The sequence below is a fragment of the Gadus morhua genome, chromosome 8 (genome assembly GCF_902167405.1).
Source record: "Gadus morhua chromosome 8, gadMor3.0, whole genome shotgun sequence".
In the NCBI taxonomy this organism is placed as follows: Eukaryota; Metazoa; Chordata; class Actinopteri; order Gadiformes; family Gadidae; genus Gadus; species Gadus morhua.
The window spans coordinates 21,864,544-21,886,137 of NC_044055.1; the positions used below are offsets into that span (position 1 = coordinate 21,864,544).

Consider the following 21,594-nt stretch of genomic DNA (forward strand, 5'->3'; position numbering starts at 1 on the left):
TTTATAAAGATCCCATGAGCCAGAGCGAAATGCATCCACGGATAATACGAGAAAACACCCCAAATCATAGCTATGATTCACTATGTGTAGACTGCGTCCAAAACTTCCCATAATAAACAATCAAATACACATATATCCGGAAAACCCTGCTGCTAATCCATAGCATGAAACGAAGAGGAAAAAATAATGAATCAAGGAAATTCTTAATAAAAAGAGAGCCAGTGGAAAAACATCGATAAGGACGATTGGCCTCAACACATATTTTCTCATAGTAAGGTAATATACATATACTCCTAGAGTACCTCGTAAGCTCTACTTTTGGATCAGATGACCTTGCATTTGGATCGTTCCATCTATAGGGGTGTCCAATACTTTTTGACTCTATGAACATAACAATTGTTATCTTCATATTAACATTAATATAAACAATGTAATATTATTTCAATTTTATAATTTATTCACATGCATTCATCAATATTTACGACTTATTCTTTATGCAATGCCACAAACAACCAAAATGTACTCCCCCCCTCTCTAGGAATGGACTGGTCTTCTGCTGAAATTCCGAGAATTGAACCTTCGTGTTTCTTAGAACTGGATTCTCAGAACTGGTGATGCACAAAGTTTCGAGGAACCTTTTACAAGGTGACTTTTTTTCTATTTTTCTCAGTATTATGTCAGGGGACTTATGAACTTGCAGATGCGCATTTGGCTGCGTTGATAGCTATTGGGCTTGTATATAAACATTAGAAATATTCAATCTGTTCATGAATATAGGTTAATTTGAGATGGCATAGTTTAACTTCTGAACTTGAGTGTATATTTGGATGTTTAACCCTAGGATGCCTAACGTTGTACTTCTGAGTGAGGGCGTGCTAGGGAAGTTTAACACAATCTTTCTTATGTCTGCAGTGTTAGGCTCTTAAAAGCTATATGTTGGATCTATTTACAGGACGGAGTTCCTCATGTCTTGCACTGCCGCGCAATATTTTATCCAGGCAGATTATTATACGGATTGCCTTTTAATTGGCGTGCACATCCTATTTCCAGTATTGATTGAATTTTCCTATGTTTTCATAGTCGATTTATTATTGAACTATTATCCCGTTTTCGCCCGCTTTGCAGAGCCAGACTAGTGTAATGTTAGGTGCTTGTTACAGTAGCCTGCTCATCTGCTAATGCTAAACTTCTAGTGTGTAAGTGAAGGCCACGCGTAAAAATACAGCATGAGTCCTAGAAGGAAACAAGATCTCACCAATCTGGCTCATAGGTAACATTTCAGATATAAATAACGTGTTTCTCTCGTGTGTCAGTAGCGTTGAACGCTAAAGGGAAAATAAGGTGTGCTGTGCTCGTATCGCGGAACAGGAAACCTGCGGGTCGACTGGCCACAGATATCTGCTCCGGGACGGAATGTGCTCAAAGCTAAACACACTGGTGGCATACTGCCTCGAACAACACCGGGCAGAAAGCCGCAGATCCGCTCGATCGAGTGATATCTGGACACTGACAGCCCGATCATTACCAGCCTTATAATAATGTATAATAATGTTCACACGGGGATTCTCAAGTTCAAAGCAACGTCGAGTTTTCCCTTCGTAGGAAAACATGTTATCGTTTGAGTTGTGCAGCTGTGGGCGCCCGGAGAAAATGGTTAGCAAACGCGATGTGCTTTTTAAAAAAACGTAACCCTGATAACAAAGCTACTATGTTGGTGTTGGAGTTTTCTTTTTGATATTCTACCCTGAAAAATAAAGTTTTTCTGAGTGCTCCGCTTCACTGCCGTTTCTGCCTTTACAACAGCGATCTCTATCGGTCACATGAGTTCATAACACGTTCTGAACGCTGTTAAAAAAAAATACAACTGTATATCCCAATTAAATATGTTCCCATGATTTGCTTAAGCTTTTGTGCCAAGGAAGGCCGGTATGGCTTGGAGGATATGGATTTACTAACATTTCCATGGTTCCCATACCTTTCTCCTCCAGATTGCGACGGCATGGCCACCACAGCTGATGGCTGCATACAGTTCACACGGCATGCGGGAGACGTCCTCCTCAACCTCAACCGCCTCCGCAGCCGCAACATCCTGACAGACGTCACCATCCAGGTGGACGGACAGCGCTTCAGCACGCACAAGACCATCCTGGTGGCATGCAGGTGCGCTCTTATCACATACTCATGGTTGTTTTTTATCAGCTGTTCATTGTAGTAATTATGATTTTGTCAACTTTAACTGTCCTAGCACCACTATGGGAATCGGTGGCATATTTGAGGAAATAAAACTAAAATGGCGGTCTCTGGGAAATCATGCTAAATTGATAACGGCACAGTTGAAGATTCCTATGTCGTGTCTAACCCCCCTTTCGTGCTCTTAGTGGGCTCTTCTACTCTATCTTCATGGACCCTGAGAAGGCGGACCTCAGCGTGGTCACCTTGGACCACAAAGTGGACCCCACGGGCTTCTCCATCCTGCTGGACTTCATGTACACGTCCAGAATCAACCTGAATGAGGACCTAGTGGAGGCCACCATGAGCACAGCCCTCTACCTCCAGATGGAGCATGTGGTGGACACCTGCCAGAGGTTCATCGAGTCCAGGTAACGGACCTCGCCGTGGCGCTCATACACCACGTGTGAACACACATCGTCCTCGTTGATGATTGTACTCATTTAAAAAGTGTCTCCAGGAAACTGCGGAGTTCTCTGAAGCTGCAGTTTGACGGCGAGCTGGGCGGCTCTGGCGGTCTGTCGGCCGAGGAGGTCTGGGCACTGCGGCCCCTCGGCGAGACGGAGACCAACCTGCGCTCCAGCCACACGGTGTCCCCCCCGCAGGGCTCGGCCGCCGCCGCCTACGCCCCGAGCGTGGTCAGCGGCATCAACACCTCGGGCTCGTACCACGTCTACGCCGCGCCGCCCCGCGCCGCCGCCGCCGCCGTCCTGGGCCGGCAGCAGCAGCAGGCGGAGGCGCGCCTCCTCAGCGGCCTCCCGAGGGAGGGGGTCTCGTCGTCCCAGACGCCCTGCCCCTCCTCGCCGCCCGGTGCCAACGTCCCCGTGGCCCCGCCCACGCCCAGCTCCACCCGCCACGGCGAGGCCAGCCTGAGGAGGAGCGCGGCGGTGGCCAAGGAGGAGCCCGGCGCGGTCCAGTGCCCGCTGGCGCCGCCCACTCCGGGCTTCGGGAAGGGCGTGATCTGCAGCCCGCAGAGCCCGCTGCGCTCCGACGGCCACCCCAACTCCCCCACCGAGTCCAGCAGCAGCAGGAACGCCAGCCTCGGCCTCAAGAGGCCCTCGGCGGGCGGGGAGGACACCGCCGCCGCCGCCGCCGCCACCAAGGCCCGCAACTGGAAGAAGTACCGCTTCATCGTCATGAACCAGGCGGCCGACGGCGGCGAGCGCGGGGCCGAGGGCTCCGGCGGCGGCGGCGGGGAGTTCTTCGGGACGTCGTCGAGCCACTACCAGAGCGGGCCGTCGGACACCAGCGGCGAGGGGCCGGCCGGAGAGGCGGGGCCAGATGACCGGGGGTTCCCCGTGTCGCCCATGGCTCGCCGCGCTGAAAGCAGCTGCCGGGACAGCAGGTGAGGGCTGCTGGGCTGACGCGCGCCGTGGCCAATCACCGTCACGTCCACATCAATCGCACTCATTGAGATTCAAATCTATTGTTCCAGAGCGCCCTAGTCACTGACGCAGCATAGCGAATAGACCCAGTTAGTTTGGGGAATGACCAGAGACCCTGCCTGCTGGCCCAGTATAGATGAATCCTGGTGTCTGGGGTGTGTAATGCAATGTGTGGCGGTCTCTGTGTTCTGCTCCTTCAGCCACCTGAGATGCTCGTCGTGTGGTTATGACAGCCCCCAGGGGGTCGGGGACATGGAGCCCTACTCCCCCGGCTCCTACAGCAGTGAGGACACCAACAAGGCCCTCTCTGAGAACTACCACTCCAGCTCTGGTGAGGCTTTCTTCCACTGCAGTGCAGAGCCTCCCTGTATTCAGGAGGAAATGGAACGACCTCGAAGGCACGCCTACCGATTTGAACTGTTTGAACTACGCGAATTCAGACCACATCATGCGTTAACGAACGTACTAACAACTAAGGCCTGATAAAAACAAACCTGTACCAGGCCACACACGTGTACAGGCCCCAGTAACAAGTGCCCAATAAAGAACATTAAATCAGGTCCGAGGCCCCACGTGTTGCTGAGACTGCTGCAAACACTCAGACACTCTTTCGATTTGAACTTGATTTCACATGATTTTGCATTGAAAAGCTGCAGCATAACAAATCAATGAGTCTGTGGAAAGCCTTTGGATAACTGATGTTTATATCGAAGGATTTCTGTGCACTTTACAGGACAGTGTCAAAGGATTACATTCAGGGCTCAAGACTGCAACCATTTATCTTGTGTGTGCAAGGTTATATTTAAGTCTAAATATAAGTCATCGGGCCGGTAAAAAGTATATAGGCCTATTTGGTTCACCCAATGTGGCCTATACCAATTCCTAATCTGAATTGGAGTATATTACCCAATTAGCAACAGTTATTATTAGACTGGGACTCAACCTGTTTACGTCGGGGAGGGATTACCATTCAATGAAAATTGATCGTGTCACAAACTTGGCGTGCATAAGTAAAGTCTACAGAACCGTCATTTGTCTGAAAAATGTGCAAACACGCCGCGGCCTATATTTGCGTAATCACGGTACCAACTGTCTAACGATGCGGTTTTTTTTTGTTCAGAAAGCCACACGTTCTTCTGCAACGAGTGTGACTCCAAGTTCACCGAGGCGGACTCCCTGAAGAGCCACATGCTCCAGGACCACAGCGACAAGCCCTACAGGTGTGACTGCTGCCAGGCCGCCTTCCGCTACAAGGGCAACCTGGCCAGCCACAAGACGGTCCACACTGGTAAGGCTCCCACACTCGGGGTGTGTGTGCGTAATATTGGCTTTCAAATTAAAATATGAACACAAACTCATTTTGCCGACCACTTGACCACTTGTGCAATGCAAATGTTTAACTATTCATGTGTTGTTGGTGTTGACCTTCTGCAGGGGCCAAACCGTACCACTGCAACATCTGTGGTGCGCAGTTCAACCGGCCAGCCAACCTGAAGACCCACACGCGTATCCACTCAGGAGAGAAGCCGTACAAGTGTGAGACCTGCGGCTCACGCTTCGTACAAGTGAGTACAAAGAGCGCTGGTCCAATGACAACAAAAACCAAAGGAAACGGTTCTTTGCCTCTTTTTTATCAAACTTTATTTTGGTTATTGGCCTGGTTTCCTCTGCCCTCCTTAACATTAAATGACACTTTCATGGTGTCTACCGTTGACATTGACTAAATTGTTTCAATTCGATCAGTTATTTTGGCAAATCATTGATTTGCTTTCGCCCTTGGTGCAATTCCTTAATAAGCCCAAAGTAATGATCTGAGAAAGGAGTTCAATTTTTTTTTATCAGCAAACTTTGAATGAGGTCATTAACATATGTATGAACTTGGTTCCTCCCAAGGTGGCCCACCTCCGCGCTCACGTGCTGATCCACACCGGGGAGAAGCCGTACCCCTGTGTGATCTGTGGCACCCACTTCCGCCACCTCCAGACACTCAAGAGCCACATGCGCATCCACACGGGCGAAAAACCCTACCATGTAAGCCTCCCTCTGAGCTCCTCTCTCTCCCAGTAATGCTCTGTCAGCTGGTGAAGCCCTTCCGAGCAAATCCCTTCTCTGCCCCCTGTGAATCAACTGGCTATCAATAGGGACAAGCTCTTTGCCACCAGCGCTAATCCTAAAGCAATGTACGCTCTGAGAACCTGGCTCAGCCCAGACACTGCAGAGAAACTAAGTTGTTTTTTCCGATCTATCAACTCATAGTAGTAGTAGTAGTAGTAGTAGTAGGTAGTATTTCCTGGGGTATTTCTGTAGTTTCTGTTAGTTCCCCTGTTGGGGCACCTAGCAGACCAAAATACCAAGAGTGTCTGCAGGTTTGGTTCAATATTCTTTTGTATGCATGTTAATTACCGGCTGTAGAACAAATATTTTTTTAATTGACACACAATCCCTCTCTCCTCCTTTCCGTCTGCAGTGTGAGAAATGTGACCTCCACTTCAGACACAAGAGCCAGCTGAGGCTCCACCTGAGGCAGAAACACGGGGCGGTCACCAACACCAAGGCCCCCTACCGCCGCGCCCCCTCTGCCCTGGGGGTCTCTGCCTCCTCCTGATCCCCGTTACCCCCGCCCCCTGGAAGATGTTCTAACAAAACGGTGGTCTTAGTAATCTACAACTGTGTTGTATTTTCTCTTAAATGTGAACAAGGTGTTTAAAAAAAAAAAAAAAAAAGGCAATCATATATCCTATGTTTGCCTTTGTTAAAGAAATTCACTCTGTATGGGGTCTTGCAAAAATTGACCGTTACGAGAAATGTATGTGGCTTTCTTTTTCTGTGAGAATGACCAATATTGAATGTACACACGTGGATTGTGGCATTGTGTGTATTTTGTTAGTGTATTTACTGTGCGTGATCGTTTGGAGGCAGTGTTGCTGTTAAAGGAATGTGTCATTCCTGATCAAAGTGTGGTGATGCAGTGTTATCTACCCTAAATGTGGAGAGGAGAGGGGCCCTGCCCTGATTTAGTGCTGAAAGGTGCCTCGTTTCTTGGCTAGCTTATTTTCTGTAAAAGATAATATATGTCTATCTATATGGGCAGATGCCATCTGCTGGCAGACTTCATAAGTTTTGTTTTTTTGCTAATGTTTCATGTCTTACTGCGATAGATATTTCCTTATTTTTGAGCAAAAATTACCGTGTACGTTTTTCAGATGTTCTTGTACAAATGCAGTATATTGACAGTGCCTTAAGAGTTGTTTTGTACACGCTTGTCTGGTACTTGTTGTCAAGCTTATTTTAAATAGTGTAAAAAGCTGTAAATACACCAGAGCGCAAGCTAAAACATCCTCAGGAATGTAAGCAGTATCCAATGTATTTGTTTTTAACCAGAGTTTATATAAATGTTTATATAGTTATATATATAAAATAAATGCATTATGAAAAAAAATCTGTTGTGATACAATTCTTTTACAAAATAGGCTAAATGCTCAATGACAAACATGAGCAAATCGATAATTGAGAGTGGCAGGAATCCTTCCAACTTGGCTGGAGCTTAGTTTTAAGGGTGCTGACATGTTTGGCTACTTTCCCACTGTTGAACTTCAAGATAATTGCCATTTGATTAATAAGTGATTAAACAATCCAAAAAGAGCACGTGTCTGAACAAAGAGGGCACTGATGGTTCAAGGGGCAAGGGGAATTAAGGGCAGGGCCCGGGTGTTAAACGTGAGTCACTCAGGAGTCCAACATTCCTCCAAGGAGTTAAAACGTTTCTTGGTGGAACTTCATATCTAGTTCACCCTTTGAGTTTTAGTATGTCGCCATCTGCTGGCTCAGCAGCAAGATGACATCAATGATTTAGAACTTCCAAGCGCTGATTTAGTTGCAGTTAGATTGTTTTGAAATTCTATTACACGTTAAAAAGCACATCTACTTGCCATATTTCATGTATCTTTCATATTTATTTCATATTTCATAGAGGCAAAATGCATTTATTTTCCAACACCTCGTTCCGATATATCTACAACACAATCATCATAATCCAAATATGATTAACATGAAACATTAGTCTTGAATAACAAGCCAATCATACGTTTTTCATTGTTTAATTTGCCCTCAGATCATGTGGAAACAAAGCCATCCTTTTTTCCCATGGCCATCATAGATTTTAGTTACACTGCAACAGGTAAATGTCACCTTTTTAATCAAAAGAAAAGGCCTGACTAGCCATGGCACAAAAAGAGCAGGAATCGAGTTGGAGTTCGGTATGGTTAAGTCTCATGATATACTCGTTTGTAAATAGCGCACAATCCTACTGTTCCCAAAAATAAATCCCTTCCTTTGAACACCAGGACCAATCAAACCTTAAAGCGCCTCTCCCGTGCTGTTTCCTTCAGTCAGACCACCCTGACGGTTGTTGTACATGTTAATTTGATCAATGGTGAACGCCATTGGCCGCTTAAGAGAAAAAAAGAGATGGAGGTCTGCCCCGTGCGTCATCATTAGAAAATAACCTGTTTGGTCTGAAGGCTTGATACTTGTCCCCTCCTCCACGGCACGCCGTCTACATGGAAATATTATGAACCTACGTCCCCAGAATATACCAGACCCCTTAGCACAAGGATTATAAATGCCGCAGTGACCCAACTAGTGTTTCCTATGCAAAGGCCTTGATCTATTGATCAGTTGATCTATTGACACACACGCACATACATAACCATTCACACAGCGCACACTCTTCAACCAGCATTACAGCATCTTCAAAAAGACAGAAGGACTGAAAAAGCAAGTGCTACAAATGGACAGAGTGTAATCGCATTGAATAAAAATACAAATCTAAGGTTAAATGAAGAGCACAGATGTTGGCAGTTGGCGGCACTCAACCCTCCTTGTCTAAGATAGCCTTCACGTCAGCAAACACCTGAGGAAAACACAAAAATAAAGAGAATAAACAGGACTTAAAAGGTCAATCGGAGGGTTTCCCCCACCGATTCAATCCATTTGCCCAGCAACAAGGCACACACCAAAAAATTATACATACATACAGCATCTCACAAAAGTGAGTACACCCCTCACATTTTTGTAAATACTTTTATTAAATCTATTCATGGGACAACACTGAAGAAATTACACTTTGATACAATGTAAAGAAGTCAGTGTACAGCTTGTATAACAGTGTAACTGTACTGTCCCCTCAAAATAACTAAACACAGCCATTAATGTCTAAACCGCTGGCACCAAAAGTGAGAACAACCCTAATAAGTGAAAATGTCCAAATTGGGCCCAAAGTGTGAATATTTGTGTGGCCACCATTATTTTCCAGCACCCTCTTGGGCGTGGCGTTCACCAGAGCCTCACAGGTTGCCACTGGAATCCTGTTCCACTCGTCCTTGACGACGTCACAGAGCTGATGGATGTTAGAGACCGTGCGCTCCTCCACCTTCCGCTTTAGGACGCCCCACAGATGCTCAATAGGGTTTAGGTCTGGAGACATGCTCGGCCGGTCCATCACCTTTACCCTCAGCTTCGTTAGCTAGGCAGTGGTCGTCTTGGAGGAGTGTTTGGGGTCGTTATCATGCTGGTATACCCAGGCCGAGTTTCCGAAGAGAGGGGATCATGCTCCGCCTCATTATTTCAGAGTACATGGCAGTCCAGGTCATTCATGGTTCCCTCAATGAACCGTAGCTCCCCAGTGCTGTAGCTTACCCTAGCACTCATGCAGCCCCAGACCATGACACTCCCACCACCATGCTTGACAGTAGGCAAGACAGACTTGTCTTTGTTCTCCTCACCTGGTTGCCGCCACAAACGCTTGACACCATCTGAACCAAAGAAGTTGACCTTGGTCTCATCAGTCCACAGGACATGGCTCCAGTAACACATGTCCTTAGTCTGCTTGGCTTCAGCACACTGTTTGCAGGCTTTCTTGTGCATCATTTGTAGAAGAGGCTTCTTTCTGGGACGACAGCCATGCAGACCAATTTGATGCAGTGTGCGGCGTATAGCCTGAGCACTGATAGGCTGACGCCTGTCTTTTTTTAAGATTCTCATCGAGTTCTTTGCCATGAGGTGCCATCAGTGTCGGTGGGTCAATAGAGGGCGCTAGGGCGTCACCCCTCCGTGAAATATTCACTTGAATATATCTGCCAACTATTAATCAACTATTATCAATACAAAATAAATCAACAAAAATACATAGCGTTTATCCTCATTTAATTGTGTGATGTGCTTGTCACTGCCAGCAACCAATTAAATGCGTCTGAACGTCAATGATTTGTGCTAGGCTAGTTATTGGTCATTTTAAATAAAGCCCTCCTCAAAGACCTCCTCTTTCATTGGCGCAAGAAAATTCGCCCTCGGGTCGCACCAGTGAGCCCCAGGCCAATGGTATCGCTTTTCTTTTTTGTTATCACCGCATGATTGGACAATTCAGAGAATCAATCAAATAGGCTACCTTCCTCAGCAGCATTCGCGCAACACAACTACATGTCGAGAAGAGACAGATCGCTAACTAGTAGAGAGTTGTAAACACTTTCCACCCTTTTCAGTGGAGGAATTGGACTCTCCAAGCAATGTTATACTTAAAAGGAACAAGTAAGTTACATATTAATTTAGTCTTTCGGCCTGTAGCATATAAACAAAATGAAGCAACTGTCCCATATTTCTAACTGCATTTGAAGTAGACATTGAGACTCACAAAAAATGGACGCTATAGGACAGTGATCACGATTTGTCTCAATATCAGAATAACAACAATGGGTCAAATAGCAATGGCTGGTGGAATGGCCATAAAGTAGGTCTGTATATGCAGTGTAAGCTTGTCCAGGCCCGGCAAGTCAGGATGTAGGCTATAAATCTGAATGAATAGTAGGCAATAGGTAAACCCCGAAGCCACCGCCAGGCGCCGCCATTTGCACCATTTTGAAGTTCAGCTGCCGCCAGCCAATAATTGTAGAAGCCAAAATAAGCCGCCATCTGATCAACTTTGGCTGAGCCAGCTAGAATTATTTGCATCAAGTAATAATTCTATCACATAGTAGGGCTTTGACTCCGAATGTGAATGAAGTATTGATTAGACAGCGATTTATTAGAAACCTAATAAACCGTTGGAACACGCAACGCCGGTAAACAAACCTTGCAAAGCCCAATCCAGGTCTTACTGAAGGCATTTAATGGTCAAAATATTGAGATATAGTAAATCAGTATAACATAGACATGAAGTGTGGCCGCTTCAGCCATTTGTAGCCATAAAAAATTTGGCGGCTGCAGCAGCCATTTAGGTTTTGGTTGAGCCGGCTGGCCAGCCAATAACTTCATCAGCCAGCCATTATTCTCAAAACAAATGTCTTCGGGGTCTAGTAATAGATAATAGGAAGTAGCCATCCCCAAAATGCACCAGAATACAGGAAATAAAATCTATTAAATTCAATTTCTTTTATAGGGGGGGGGGAACCCCAGACCCTCTGTCTATTACTGTGCCCCACCAACATTTTTGACCACCAGCCGCCACTGGGTGCCATGATGAACTTCCAGAGACCAGTGAGAAAGCGATAACACCAAATTGAACAAACCAACTCCCCATTCACACCTGAGACCAATTAACACTAACGAGGCACTTGACACTGGGGAGGGGAAATGGTTAATTGGGCCCAATTTGGACATTTTCACTGAGGGTTGTACTCACTTTTGGTGCAAGCGGTTTAGACATTAATGGCTGTGTTGAGTTATTTTGAGGGGCAGTACATTGACACTGTTATACATCAAGCTGTACACTGACAGTAGTGTCCCATGAATAGATTTAATAAAATATTTACACAAATGTCAGGTGTGTACTCACTTTTGCGAGATACTACACACACACACACACGGGCGGGACTCCCCAGCAGGGGGAGCTCATGATAGATTTAAATATAGATAAAATACTTTATGACAATTTAATATATCAAATATATTAAACAAGTACGTGATTGATTATCTATCTATCTATCTATCTATCTATCTATCTATCTATCTATCTATCTATATGGTTAGGCCCGCCCCCTGGTGGGGAGGCCCGCCCCCTGGTGGTGGGGAGGCCCGCCCCCTGGTAGGGAGCTCTTCTCTATGGGCCCGCCCCATGGTAGGGAGGCCCGCCCCCTGGTGGGGAGCTCTTCTCTATGGGCCCGCCCCCTGGTGGGGAGGCCCGCCCCCTGGTAGGGAGCTCTTCTCTATGGGCCCGCCCCATGGTAGGGAGGCCCGCCCCCTGGTGGGGAGCTCTTCTCTATGGGCCCGCCCCCTGCCTGTTCCCTTGGTTACCATGCTTTGCGACGGCTCGCTCACCTCATCCACCTTGTGGGAGGCGTCCACGGTGCGCACCTTGCCCTGCTTCTCGTACTGATCGATGATTGGCCGTGTGGACTGCAGGTAGGTCTGGATCCTGAAACAGGAGGAAGAAACATGTGGAGGCAGATACAGCAATTCATATGCTACACAAAGGCTGATCCAGACATTGAGCTTCTATATGCTGATATTCGCCTTTTGTCATGAAATCATCAACTGTGGTCGTTTTATTGCATCTAAAAATGTTAAAGGTAATTCCTCTTTATGAAAGGGCTTATAATATTAGCTTGGCCAGGCTACGGATGCTTGAGGCCCATCTGCTATAGCAAGGATGCCTTGTATAAAGACACATATAGGAGCGGGATAGGGACAGGATTAGGATGTATGGCTCCCACTCAGTGGTGTAGTCTACGTGATACGCAGGTATACGCCGTATACCCACTAGGAACGCACCAGGATTTGCGTATACCCACTTAAAAATGTGCACGGATACGTATCAATCGTCTTGTGACACATCTTTCACTTCTGTGTTTACTTTTCGCAAATACCGGTTGGGTATAACTGCAATAAAATAATTTAAGCAGGTGAAGTTATCTCCTACATTCACCATTCATAAAATTCCCCCTGCGCGCTCGCGCTCTGCCCTGTCTCTGTTACGAAGCGCAAAGCTGCCCCTGCATCTCTGCACGTTAGTTGCTGGCCGAGCCCCTCCTTCTCGTGTGTGTGTGCGTGCGCATGTGTGTGTCTAGTCCTCCCATATTAATGTGAAAACCACATAACAAGCAGTCAACAGAAGACAATGTTTTAATCCCACTTTATATCTCCTTGTTACTTTTAGATGAGAACCCCTGTCCAGCCTTTCAGACTGGGTGTCAGGCTAGGGAATTTAAAAACAGGCATGGGAAAAAAAGTTAGGTAAATGTCAGCCAACATATACAGTTGGTATACACAATTGAAATTCAGAATGTTAATCACTATGCAAATGAGAGTATAGCTAATTCATGGTCATTTTTAACGTGCAGTAATTTCACAATTTTACACAATTAAATTACTGTATGGTATGTTAGATAACTACAGTAAGAGCTCAAATTAGAGCAATTGAAAGAGTGAAACATTAGTCTCCTGTCATCTCCTTCTCATGCACTGGTTAGCCATGGTTGTAAACAGTTCATTAAATTATTTTGAGTAGATTTTGTCCTTGTTTAGCATGTGCTATTGCTACTATAGATATACAAAGGACAACTTGTCATTTTTGTGTTCTATTTGTTCATACTGTTATTAAAACTGATAAACCTACCCAGCTTTCCATGATTGTTGTTAATCGTTATACTCTTAAATCAGCGGGTTGTAGACCCCTGCGTTGGTGAGTGTGGTGCGACACCCCATAAGTGCCACACACGTACACGTACCAGTGGGATGGGTTTGTACGAGGCTGGGAGGGTATCATCACAGTATACTCACTACAATAAAATAGACTACACGACTGCTCCCACTCCACCTCCAAGGTACCTGGTTTGGTCCCCAATACCGATAGTGTACCTGTAGATAACACGATGCTCACCGCTTTAGGAGAATCAATGAAGGTACCTTTTTTGCAGGCTCTCTCTGTTGTCGTCGGTACGTCCGCTGTGCTGGCCTCGCTCCAGACATCGGTCGATACAAACCTGTAGGAATAACCCAGTATTTACCAGACGTGCCTTATTATACAACAACACCGACAACGTTTCTCAACCTGTGTTATGCGGGTTGGTACATGGGATTTTATTCCTGACATAGACAAATGTAAAAAAATAAAACAAAATATAATAGAGATGATTGTTAATATGTTATGGCGGTTTTCCTATCAAGGGGGGGTCACTTGGTGCGTTCCATCTTAGGTTTTCCACTGTAATGTCTTCCATTGATGTTTGGTTCATGTGTGTTTCCTCAACAAACACGACGGGAGAATAAGCAGCGTTGCTGACTGTTTCTACCGACTCCGGCCTTCTTGCAGTAGTAATCGTGTATAAAGGGGTGCTGGCACTCTTTGGTCAGCCACTGCATGTGTATCTATCTAAACACCGCAGGCTACTTGCATGAGGTGGAATATGAGGTAGAGGAATCTAAGTTCTTGACCATGAATCTGTAAGTTCTTGACCATGAATCTGTAGACCTAAAGTCAAGGGCTGGGAACCACTGTTACAAACACACAGTAGTAAACGTGTCGCGCTACATCGCAAGGCCATCATGCTCTTGGGATTGTAGTTTGTTAAAGGGTTCGATTAAGGGTTTAACCATTCAACATGGGTCCTTCTTGTGACGGGGCTTCTACGCAGTAGGAAAACCCCGCAGACCAGATATTGTACAATGCGGTGACGGCCGGGTGTCGGTACCTCGTTGCTACAGTCGAAGAACAACACGAACTTGACATCTGCCTTGTCCTCCATGACGCGGCTCCAGCCCTGCAGGTTGTCCTCGTTGCGCGGGAAGCCGTCGATGAGGAAGCGGAACTTCTTCTCATCGGCCTTCATGGTCTCCTCCATGGCCTGAGGGTCCAGACGGAGGCAGGGTCAGCATGGAGACGCTCAGGGGATGATTGAAGTCGCATTCAATAAGCATTGCTTGTGTTTTAAATTGCTTTCTTATTTGTCCCATTCTTGCATTGTATTATTTACATGTATTGAAATGTTGTTGTGATGTTTGACCTACTGTTTATATCTATTGTATGTTTGTATTTCAGTTTTTAGTTTTATGTTGTAATCAGGGCGTCTCTCCTGCTCTCAATGGCCTTCCCTGAAAAAAGGTTAAATATTTTCTTATTTTATATTTTGTTGAGCATCACAGCAAAAAGAAAAAAGTCCGAAAAATACCAATACAAATATGCAATTTAAATGAATCACACATCTGATATTTCAAAGAACAAAATCAGAAGAAAAAAAAAGAAATATTTTAAGGAAGAAAAAAACAAACATTTGATGAAGGAACCTTCTCAGCAAAGAGTGGCACACTGATGGAATATTCCAGAAGTCGACCAGAAACTGGGATTTTAATTAACAGAACAACCCTGCAACTTTGCCCTTTTGTCACTTAACTTTTCAAACCAAGTAACTAACTTGCTTCTTACCACATCTGACTGGATGCTTTACAAGGACATAACTGTGGTGGCTTTTTTAAATCTAGCGGCCGGAGCCACATTAAACTGTCCTCCCCGCGGCGGGACGCACAGACCTTCCTCAGCAGGTTGATGGTAATCTCCACGGGGACGATCTTGCCATCCTTGATGTGGCTGTCGATGAGCTGACCGAACTCAGAGCCCTCCCGCGCCCGCTCGCCCCTCAGCAGGTCCCCGGCGGACAGATGGGTGTAGCTGTAGTTCTGGGAGGGAGAGACCGGAGCAGAGAGAATTTTTTTTATGAATGCTGCCTTTAATGAGAAAAGCGCAAAAAAAAAAAAAGGTAAAGAATTTATGGCTCGGAAAGACTCAGGCTTTTTCATATGAATGAGTTTTCTATACTCAACAGCCCTTCAGGTTTGTTTGGTAGATCCACTGCTATTCTAAGGCCAGAAACCCCTATCTGTCACTTAGTGACAACACAACAAAGATTTATGTATTATGGAGCAGCTCAAATCTAGATAAATTAAAAAGACAGCTCCCTATCAATTTAATTGATGTGGTTGAAACTTTTTATTTCTTAAGACAACCCCTATTATGTAGGGGTTGACAGATTCTAAATCCGGTGGTCTGGGCATCCAAGTAACGGTCAACAGTGAGTTTAGTGCGTGGACCTAAAATGACAAGTTCCAACAGTGCAAAAATAAATAGATAGCTCATAAAGAGTTGTGACATATCTATCAAATCAAACAGAAGACAGCATACACACATTGTCAATATAAAAAGGTATAAATATGAACATAATTTATTTGGCTACATTTGCTGCGGACATTTAAACAATAGTAACCGTTTTCCACTTGAACACATATTTGTCTATTTAGCTAATTTCATTAGGTAATCAAAATGGCAATTATTTTTCTCATGTGTAACCCTCGTTTCATATGAATGAAACCTTCCCATGGGGAAAATTATTGTGATACATATTTATAACTGCAAAAATCGATTAACATGGTCAACATCCCACACAGTTAAGGGCAGTATGTGGTGTGGCCATTTTGTGAACACATTGCACACTTGATTCAAGGATTTCTTTGGTAGTCCAGGTGCCACACATCGTTTGTAGAGTGCTGAAACTCTTGGATGAGGGATATCTTGACTTTAGTTGGTTCTAATGGGGGTTTAGGAAGCAGCCTTTCCACTCTGGACACTATCTGTTACACATTTCTTCCTCCTCCCCTAAATTCTACTTAGGTCGATAGTACAATTGAAAAATTGCAATAGTTTATACTGAGCCTGTTCTGGGATGAGAGGATGGTTTCCTTTTGAGGATAAGGTGAAATAATTGTCATTCTATAAGGACTGGTCCATACCAGGAAAAGTGTTGCTAGACCGGACCAGATTTCCCACTGGCACTGGCTGTAGCCAGAGTGGTCAGGACCAGGACCAGCAATAAAGACTGAGGCTAACTAGCCGGCTAACAGAGGACAACCGGAAGTGCGTTATTTGACAGTAAATTAAACCAATTGAACATTCGAACTTCAACTTTTTCATCCGACAATAGTAACATGAATCTATCTGAGCAATCTATCTTGCCCGAGTTCACATGTACCCGGGCTAAACGTCCTACCTCCGTGATTTTGGTGCACTGGGTGCCTTTCCCGGCGCCGGGGCCGCCCAAAACGAACACAACCTGTGGCTTCATCATCACCGCAACCCGGGACAAAATGTTTGGAACCTGCTGGTATAGAGCGAATACAGAGCGGAGCACCATAAACCGGTCAGCGAAGCCACGGAGAGATAAAATACAGCCACGACAAACGAAGGAGAGAGTCCTGAGCGCAGACTGAAGGGACAGTGAATGCGTGTCAGTGCTGGGATGACGTCACGCGATCAAAGCGCTTGCTGCACTTCCGTGATTGACGTGGGCAGCGACTTAGAACCGTGTTGCCAGATTGGGCCAGAATTCCCTCACAATCTGGCAACCCTGACTGCAGGTTGCCAGCGCCTGGTTGCCAGCGCTCAAGAGCCAGGGTTGCCAGATTGGGCGGGAAATCTGGCCAAATCTGGCAACACTGATTAGAACCGCAGATGGGCGTGCCACGCGCCACGATGACACGCCCACTTGCACATTCTTTTTTTTTTCGTGATGCAGAGGTCGGGTGACGCCCCTCCCTCGCGTTGCCCTGTTTCCTCAGCATCAGCACCAAGTCGACACTGAACCGCCCGGCTAACGGACCAGGGAAGGATGCTTTGGGCTTGGGTCATTAGAAGCGACGATGTTGACAAGGTGAAAAACAGGATATTGATTTATTAGCACACCTCCTCGAGGCGATCTCGTGCGCTGGATAAAAGGTTTGGATATTTTCCGTACGCGCCCTCGGTGCATCCATTCACGACACACCATTCATGCACACCTTATGTTTCAAGAATGGACGTGTGCTGCACGGCAGACGTTAAATTCAAACCCATCCTTTACCCGGTGTGTCCACATTATTGGCCGAGATTGCATTGATTTCTGCCACAACACCGGATCAACCGGGATGGAGCGCGCGAGCACCTCGTGGTCGTCCTGCAGCGGTTCCTCTCTTTGAGGGCATCGGGCGAATGTAGGCTAATAAACAAAAGGCATCTCGCCCTTCGTTGACGCACCTGCTGCCCCCGTCGTCTCCTGACATGACAACACGGAGCCCACAGCACAGCACGAGGATCGAGGGGCACCGACGCGCGGCGGCCGGACGAAGGGATTCGAGGCGGTGTAAAGGGGTCGTCAGGGGTCCTGCAGAACCGCCCGGGGGAGGCCGGATCGCAGTTTCTGGGGACAAGCACCAAGGGCAGTGCGGCACTCGGCACACCGAAAGGGGGAAGGAGGCTGCGGAGCTCAGTGCTACCTTCCCCCCGCTCTCAAAGCCGTTTCACTAATACATTGAATTAAAAAGATATACAAAGCTGTATATTGCTTACTTTTATACCAAAACAACCCCCCCCCCCCCCGCCAATCCTTCATTTCCAGGTCGAAATGTCTTGGTATTTAACGTGACCCAGCACCATTCAAACATGAGGAGACACTCGGGAGATTGAACCTGCTCTTCTCCGAGGCAAGGGTCGAATCGGAGACGAACCAATGAGCGGACTGGCTCGTGGTCCTGGGCACCTTTCTTACCTGGTTCTGCTAAGTACTTTGCTGCTCGCGAGCACCATGGGATGCCTCCAGAGCATCGCATGCAAGCCGCGCATCCGGCGGGAGAACATCGTTGTGTACGAGGTCTCCGCCTCCATCGACCAGTGTGCCACCGTCATCGAGGAGAACTCGCCCATCGTGCTCCGCTACAAGACGCCGTACTTCCGGGCCTCCGCGGGGATCGTCATGCCCCCGGTGCCCCGCAACGAGACCTGGGTGGTGGGCTGGATCCAGGCCTGCACCCAGATGGAGTTCTACAACACCTACGGGGACATTGGCATGTGAGTGTGTGAGAGAGAGAGAGATGTGTGTATGGGGGGGGGGGGGACTTCATAAAGTATCACCCACAAGTTTAGGTGAAAGTTGTAAAGATGTGTGTGTGTGTGTGTGTGTGTGTGTGTGTGTGTGTGTGTGTGTGTGTGTGTGTGTGTGTGTGTGTGTGTTTGTGTGTGTGTGTGTGTGTGTGTGTGTGTGTGTGTGTGTGTGTGTGTGTGTGTGTGTGTGTGTGTGTGTGTGTGTGTATGTGTGTGTGGTGTTTGTGCGCATTTTGAGTTACACCTGTGTTTCTGAAAAGTCCCATACGCTCTGCTGCCCATCCACACACACACACACACACACACACACACACACACACACACACACACACACACACACACACACACACACACACACACACACACACACACACACACACACACACACCCAGGTCCAGCTGGGAGCTCCCTGAGCTGCGTGAGGGCCGGGTGAAGGCCATCAGCGACTCGGACGGCGGCAGCTACCCGTGGTACGGCAACACCACGGAGACGGTGACGCTGACCGGCCCCACCTCCAAGGCCTCGCGCCTCACCGTCTGCATGAACGACAACTTCTACCCCAGCGTCACCTGGGCCGTGCCCATCAGCAACAGCAACACGCCCATGCTGACCCACATCACCCGCGACCAGAGCTTCATCACCTGGCTGGTCGCCATGAACTCCGTCACCAAGGTACTACGGACACACGGGAACCACCGTTGAACCAGGGGTCGGCAACCCTCACGCCCTAAAGAGCCATCTCTGGTCCCTCTCCCACCAAAATAAATCCATCTGGAGACCTGTTCGACCCTTAAAATGAAGATAACACAGCGTCTCACGTTTTGTGTTTAGTTATACTACATATAAAATAACCAATAGACTATAGTTGGTTGCATTTATGAAATGTGGGGGTGTAGGATATGACGTTTATTTTGGTTGACCTAATACTAAAACCAATTTATTGAGCTATTTTAGTGTCATAGGACCACCGTGATCTTCAAAATAAGAGGTGATCCCTTTGAGATAAAAAAATATAGATAAAATGTATTTATTAAAAATATATTCCAAGCAACATGGAGCCACTGTAGAGAGGTGGAGGAGCCACATTCAGCCCCAGAGCCGCGGGTTGCTGGCCCCTGGGTTAGGCGCACTCTGTGGGGAAACTTGCTGCACGTTAAATGATTCTGTTTTGTTTTTCTTGTCTGTGCTTTACATGCATTTGCGCTGTGTTTTTGTTGCTTTTTGGTTAGAATCCTCTGTTTCTGTCTCTGGCTCTCTCACCACTCCAGAGTCACTATTTGCCCCACTGTCTGATGGATAATGAATAAAGTTTTCAGGATCTGAACCAGAGGTGGACGCCCTCTATAGAGAAGGCGTCTGTCTCCTTATGGATCCACTCATTAAGAAGTTCAGACCGCTGAGTGTAACACGGCTGAGGCTGAAATGGCTTTAGGAAGAGAAGCCTCTTTAGTACAGAGATAAACCTGCTAGCCTCCAGGCCTCGGTTTGTAAAGGGACCTCTCCACGTCCGCCTACCCTGCAGGAGAGGATCGTGCTGCAGACGGTCCGCTGGCGCATGCGGGTGGACATCGCCGTGGACCCCGACCGGCCGCTGGGCTCACGGGCCTCCCTGGTGGGGCGGGCCCACCACGAGCAGCCCCACATCCTCAACTACCAGGAGCCCATCCCCCCCAACGCGCTGGGCCGGCCCAACGCCAACGACGCCCAGGTGCTCATGTGGAGGCCCCGGCGAGGGCCCCCCCTCGTGGTCATCCCGCCAAAATAAAAGCGCAAAATAAATAAAATAAAAGCGCAAAATAAAAGAGAGAGGGAGAGAGAGAGAGAGAGAGAGAGAGACAGCGGACGGACCGAGGGTACCCCGGCTCAAAAGCACCATGGGCTCACCCTTTGGTTTTTGGTTCGTGTATATTGGCGCATTATGACAAAAAGAGCAGGGAAGTAGTTAATCTTGGCCCACTCAGGAGGGCCAAGAGTAGCAGCAGGCGTGTGTCCAGCCAGTCCTTCGACGTTGTATTAAGCTCTGTTTGGCTTCTGGGCCACTTCTGGTATATTCCAGCGGACGGTCTGCCCTTGGGCCAGGGGGAACCAACTTTCTGCTCCAGTGTGTGTGCCACAAAGGGAACTGCATCCCGCATCATATTGTATTTAATTGCATGAGGGAGAAAGAGAAAGAGAAGTTAAACGGTGTTGTAGCGGCGTGGAAATGGCGTTACTTCTCCTTATTTTCTTTATTTTTACAACTTGATACCTGCTGATGGGGCTTTGGATGGAGGTGAATGTGCATTGACTTGGACATCCAGCGATGGGATGAAACTCATCTCTGTGGTGTAAGAACCACCACAGCCCCAAAATCGCCGTCAGTTGATCAATTACTCACGAATCCCAACCTGGAAGGTCAGAAAACAGTTGTCCTCTAATTTTCGGGAAAAGTACTCCCATCTACAGTATTCAAGTAGTTATTCATTGATATCTCATTTATAAGCGAAGTTCTTATTTTGCTGCGGGTAATTTCAAAAGTTATATTCCATTGAGTACCACTTTCCATGGACACATTCAGAGCTATAAAGATAGAAACATTTTAAGTATATCCGCCGTACACTATAAGTTGAAAATCCATAAATACCATTCACAAACAGTTTGTAGAGCAGCAGCTTGGAATGAAAGGAATGGGAATCATCACCTGTCTATCAAATAATTAGAAACTGGAAGTAAGGTGCGCATCAATTAAAGGCTTTTAGATTTATTGTTACTGGTTTATAAAGGTTAAGTAAGTTTACTGAATTCCTTCACCATTGATATTTCATAAGAGTTACATTCTGTGTACCTCCTGGCTCCGGTGTAAGGATATCTGTAGGAGTTACAGGTCGTGGAAGGGTGTGCTGCTACCACATTGAATAAAAGATTAAGTTATTTATGTGATTGTTTCAAAGTTCTTCATGATTCAAGTGCCAAGTGCATGATTTGGATTGTTGCCACCAAACATCCACAAGCTAGCAACAAACGGATGAGGTGTTGGTTGATGACTACTTACTACTGTAATAGCATCAGTGCTGGATGGAAGGTTCTTGAATCCGGATTACAGCCAGA

At 46.7% G+C, this 21,594-nt stretch overlaps 3 protein-coding genes across 6 annotated transcripts; 2 read left to right on the forward strand and 1 right to left on the reverse strand.

Moving 5' to 3' along the window:
- The first annotated feature begins 550 nt into the window (after positions 1-550).
- On the forward strand, positions 551-6,338 carry bcl6ab (BCL6A transcription repressor b). 4 transcript variants are annotated; one of them, XM_030364921.1, is made up of 9 exons: positions 551-645; positions 1,989-2,160; positions 2,379-2,600; positions 2,681-3,574; positions 3,815-3,945; positions 4,735-4,902; positions 5,049-5,179; positions 5,508-5,645; positions 6,082-6,338. In XM_030364921.1, exons 1-9 carry the CDS (start codon positions 615-617, stop codon positions 6,217-6,219), a joined length of 2,025 nt encoding a protein of 674 aa, XP_030220781.1. In that variant the 5' UTR covers positions 551-614; the 3' UTR covers positions 6,220-6,338. The 4 variants fall into 4 exon arrangements, with proteins under 4 accessions (XP_030220781.1, XP_030220782.1, XP_030220783.1 ...); XM_030364922.1 differs by having other exon boundaries at positions 2,690-3,574; XM_030364923.1 differs by lacking the exon at positions 551-645 and adding an exon at positions 681-1,270.
- A 1,209-nt stretch (positions 6,339-7,547) lies between these two features.
- cmpk (cytidylate kinase) lies at positions 7,548-16,930 on the reverse strand. Its single transcript, XM_030364955.1, has 6 exons — positions 16,643-16,930; positions 15,132-15,278; positions 14,297-14,449; positions 13,512-13,588; positions 11,925-12,021; positions 7,548-8,526 (listed from the first exon to the last, which is right to left on the reverse strand). The coding sequence occupies exons 1-6, from the start codon at positions 16,784-16,786 to the stop codon at positions 8,485-8,487; spliced, it is 660 nt and encodes a 219-aa protein (XP_030220815.1). The 5' UTR covers positions 16,787-16,930; the 3' UTR covers positions 7,548-8,484.
- Positions 16,931-17,174: 244 nt separating this feature from the next.
- fam78ba (family with sequence similarity 78 member Ba) lies at positions 17,175-21,421 on the forward strand. The gene is made up of 3 exons (XM_030364952.1): positions 17,175-18,474; positions 18,900-19,179; positions 20,030-21,421. The coding sequence occupies exons 1-3, from the start codon at positions 18,137-18,139 to the stop codon at positions 20,270-20,272; spliced, it is 861 nt and encodes a 286-aa protein (XP_030220812.1). The 5' UTR covers positions 17,175-18,136; the 3' UTR covers positions 20,273-21,421.
- Positions 21,422-21,594: the final 173 nt, after the last annotated feature.

What these genes read in the sequence shown, in the direction of transcription:
- cmpk (XM_030364955.1), bottom strand. Translation starts at nt 16,786, where the DNA reads ATGGTGCTCCGCTCTGTATTCGCTCTATACCAGCAGGTTCCAAACATT. An exon ending in TCTTCGACTGTAGCAACGAG is followed by an intron (nt 13,589 to 14,296) that starts GTACCGACACCC and finishes TTATTCCTACAG; the next exon opens with GTTTGTATCGACCGATGTCT. An exon ending in CCTCCCACAAGGTGGATGAG is followed by an intron (nt 8,527 to 11,924) that starts GTGAGCGAGCCG and finishes TGTTTTCCTCAG; the next exon opens with GTGTTTGCTGACGTGAAGGC.
- fam78ba (XM_030364952.1), top strand. Translation starts at nt 18,137, where the DNA reads ATGAGCGGACTGGCTCGTGGTCCTGGGCACCTTTCTTACCTGGTTCTG. An exon ending in ACCTACGGGGACATTGGCAT is followed by an intron (nt 18,475 to 18,899) that starts GTGAGTGTGTGA and finishes ACACACACCCAG; the next exon opens with GTCCAGCTGGGAGCTCCCTG. An exon ending in CCATGAACTCCGTCACCAAG is followed by an intron (nt 19,180 to 20,029) that starts GTACTACGGACA and finishes CCTACCCTGCAG; the next exon opens with GAGAGGATCGTGCTGCAGAC.
- bcl6ab (XM_030364921.1), top strand. Translation starts at nt 615, where the DNA reads ATGCACAAAGTTTCGAGGAACCTTTTACAAG. An exon ending in AGCAGCTGCCGGGACAGCAG is followed by an intron (nt 3,575 to 3,814) that starts GTGAGGGCTGCT and finishes CTGCTCCTTCAG; the next exon opens with CCACCTGAGATGCTCGTCGT. An exon ending in CCACAAGACGGTCCACACTG is followed by an intron (nt 4,903 to 5,048) that starts GTAAGGCTCCCA and finishes GACCTTCTGCAG; the next exon opens with GGGCCAAACCGTACCACTGC.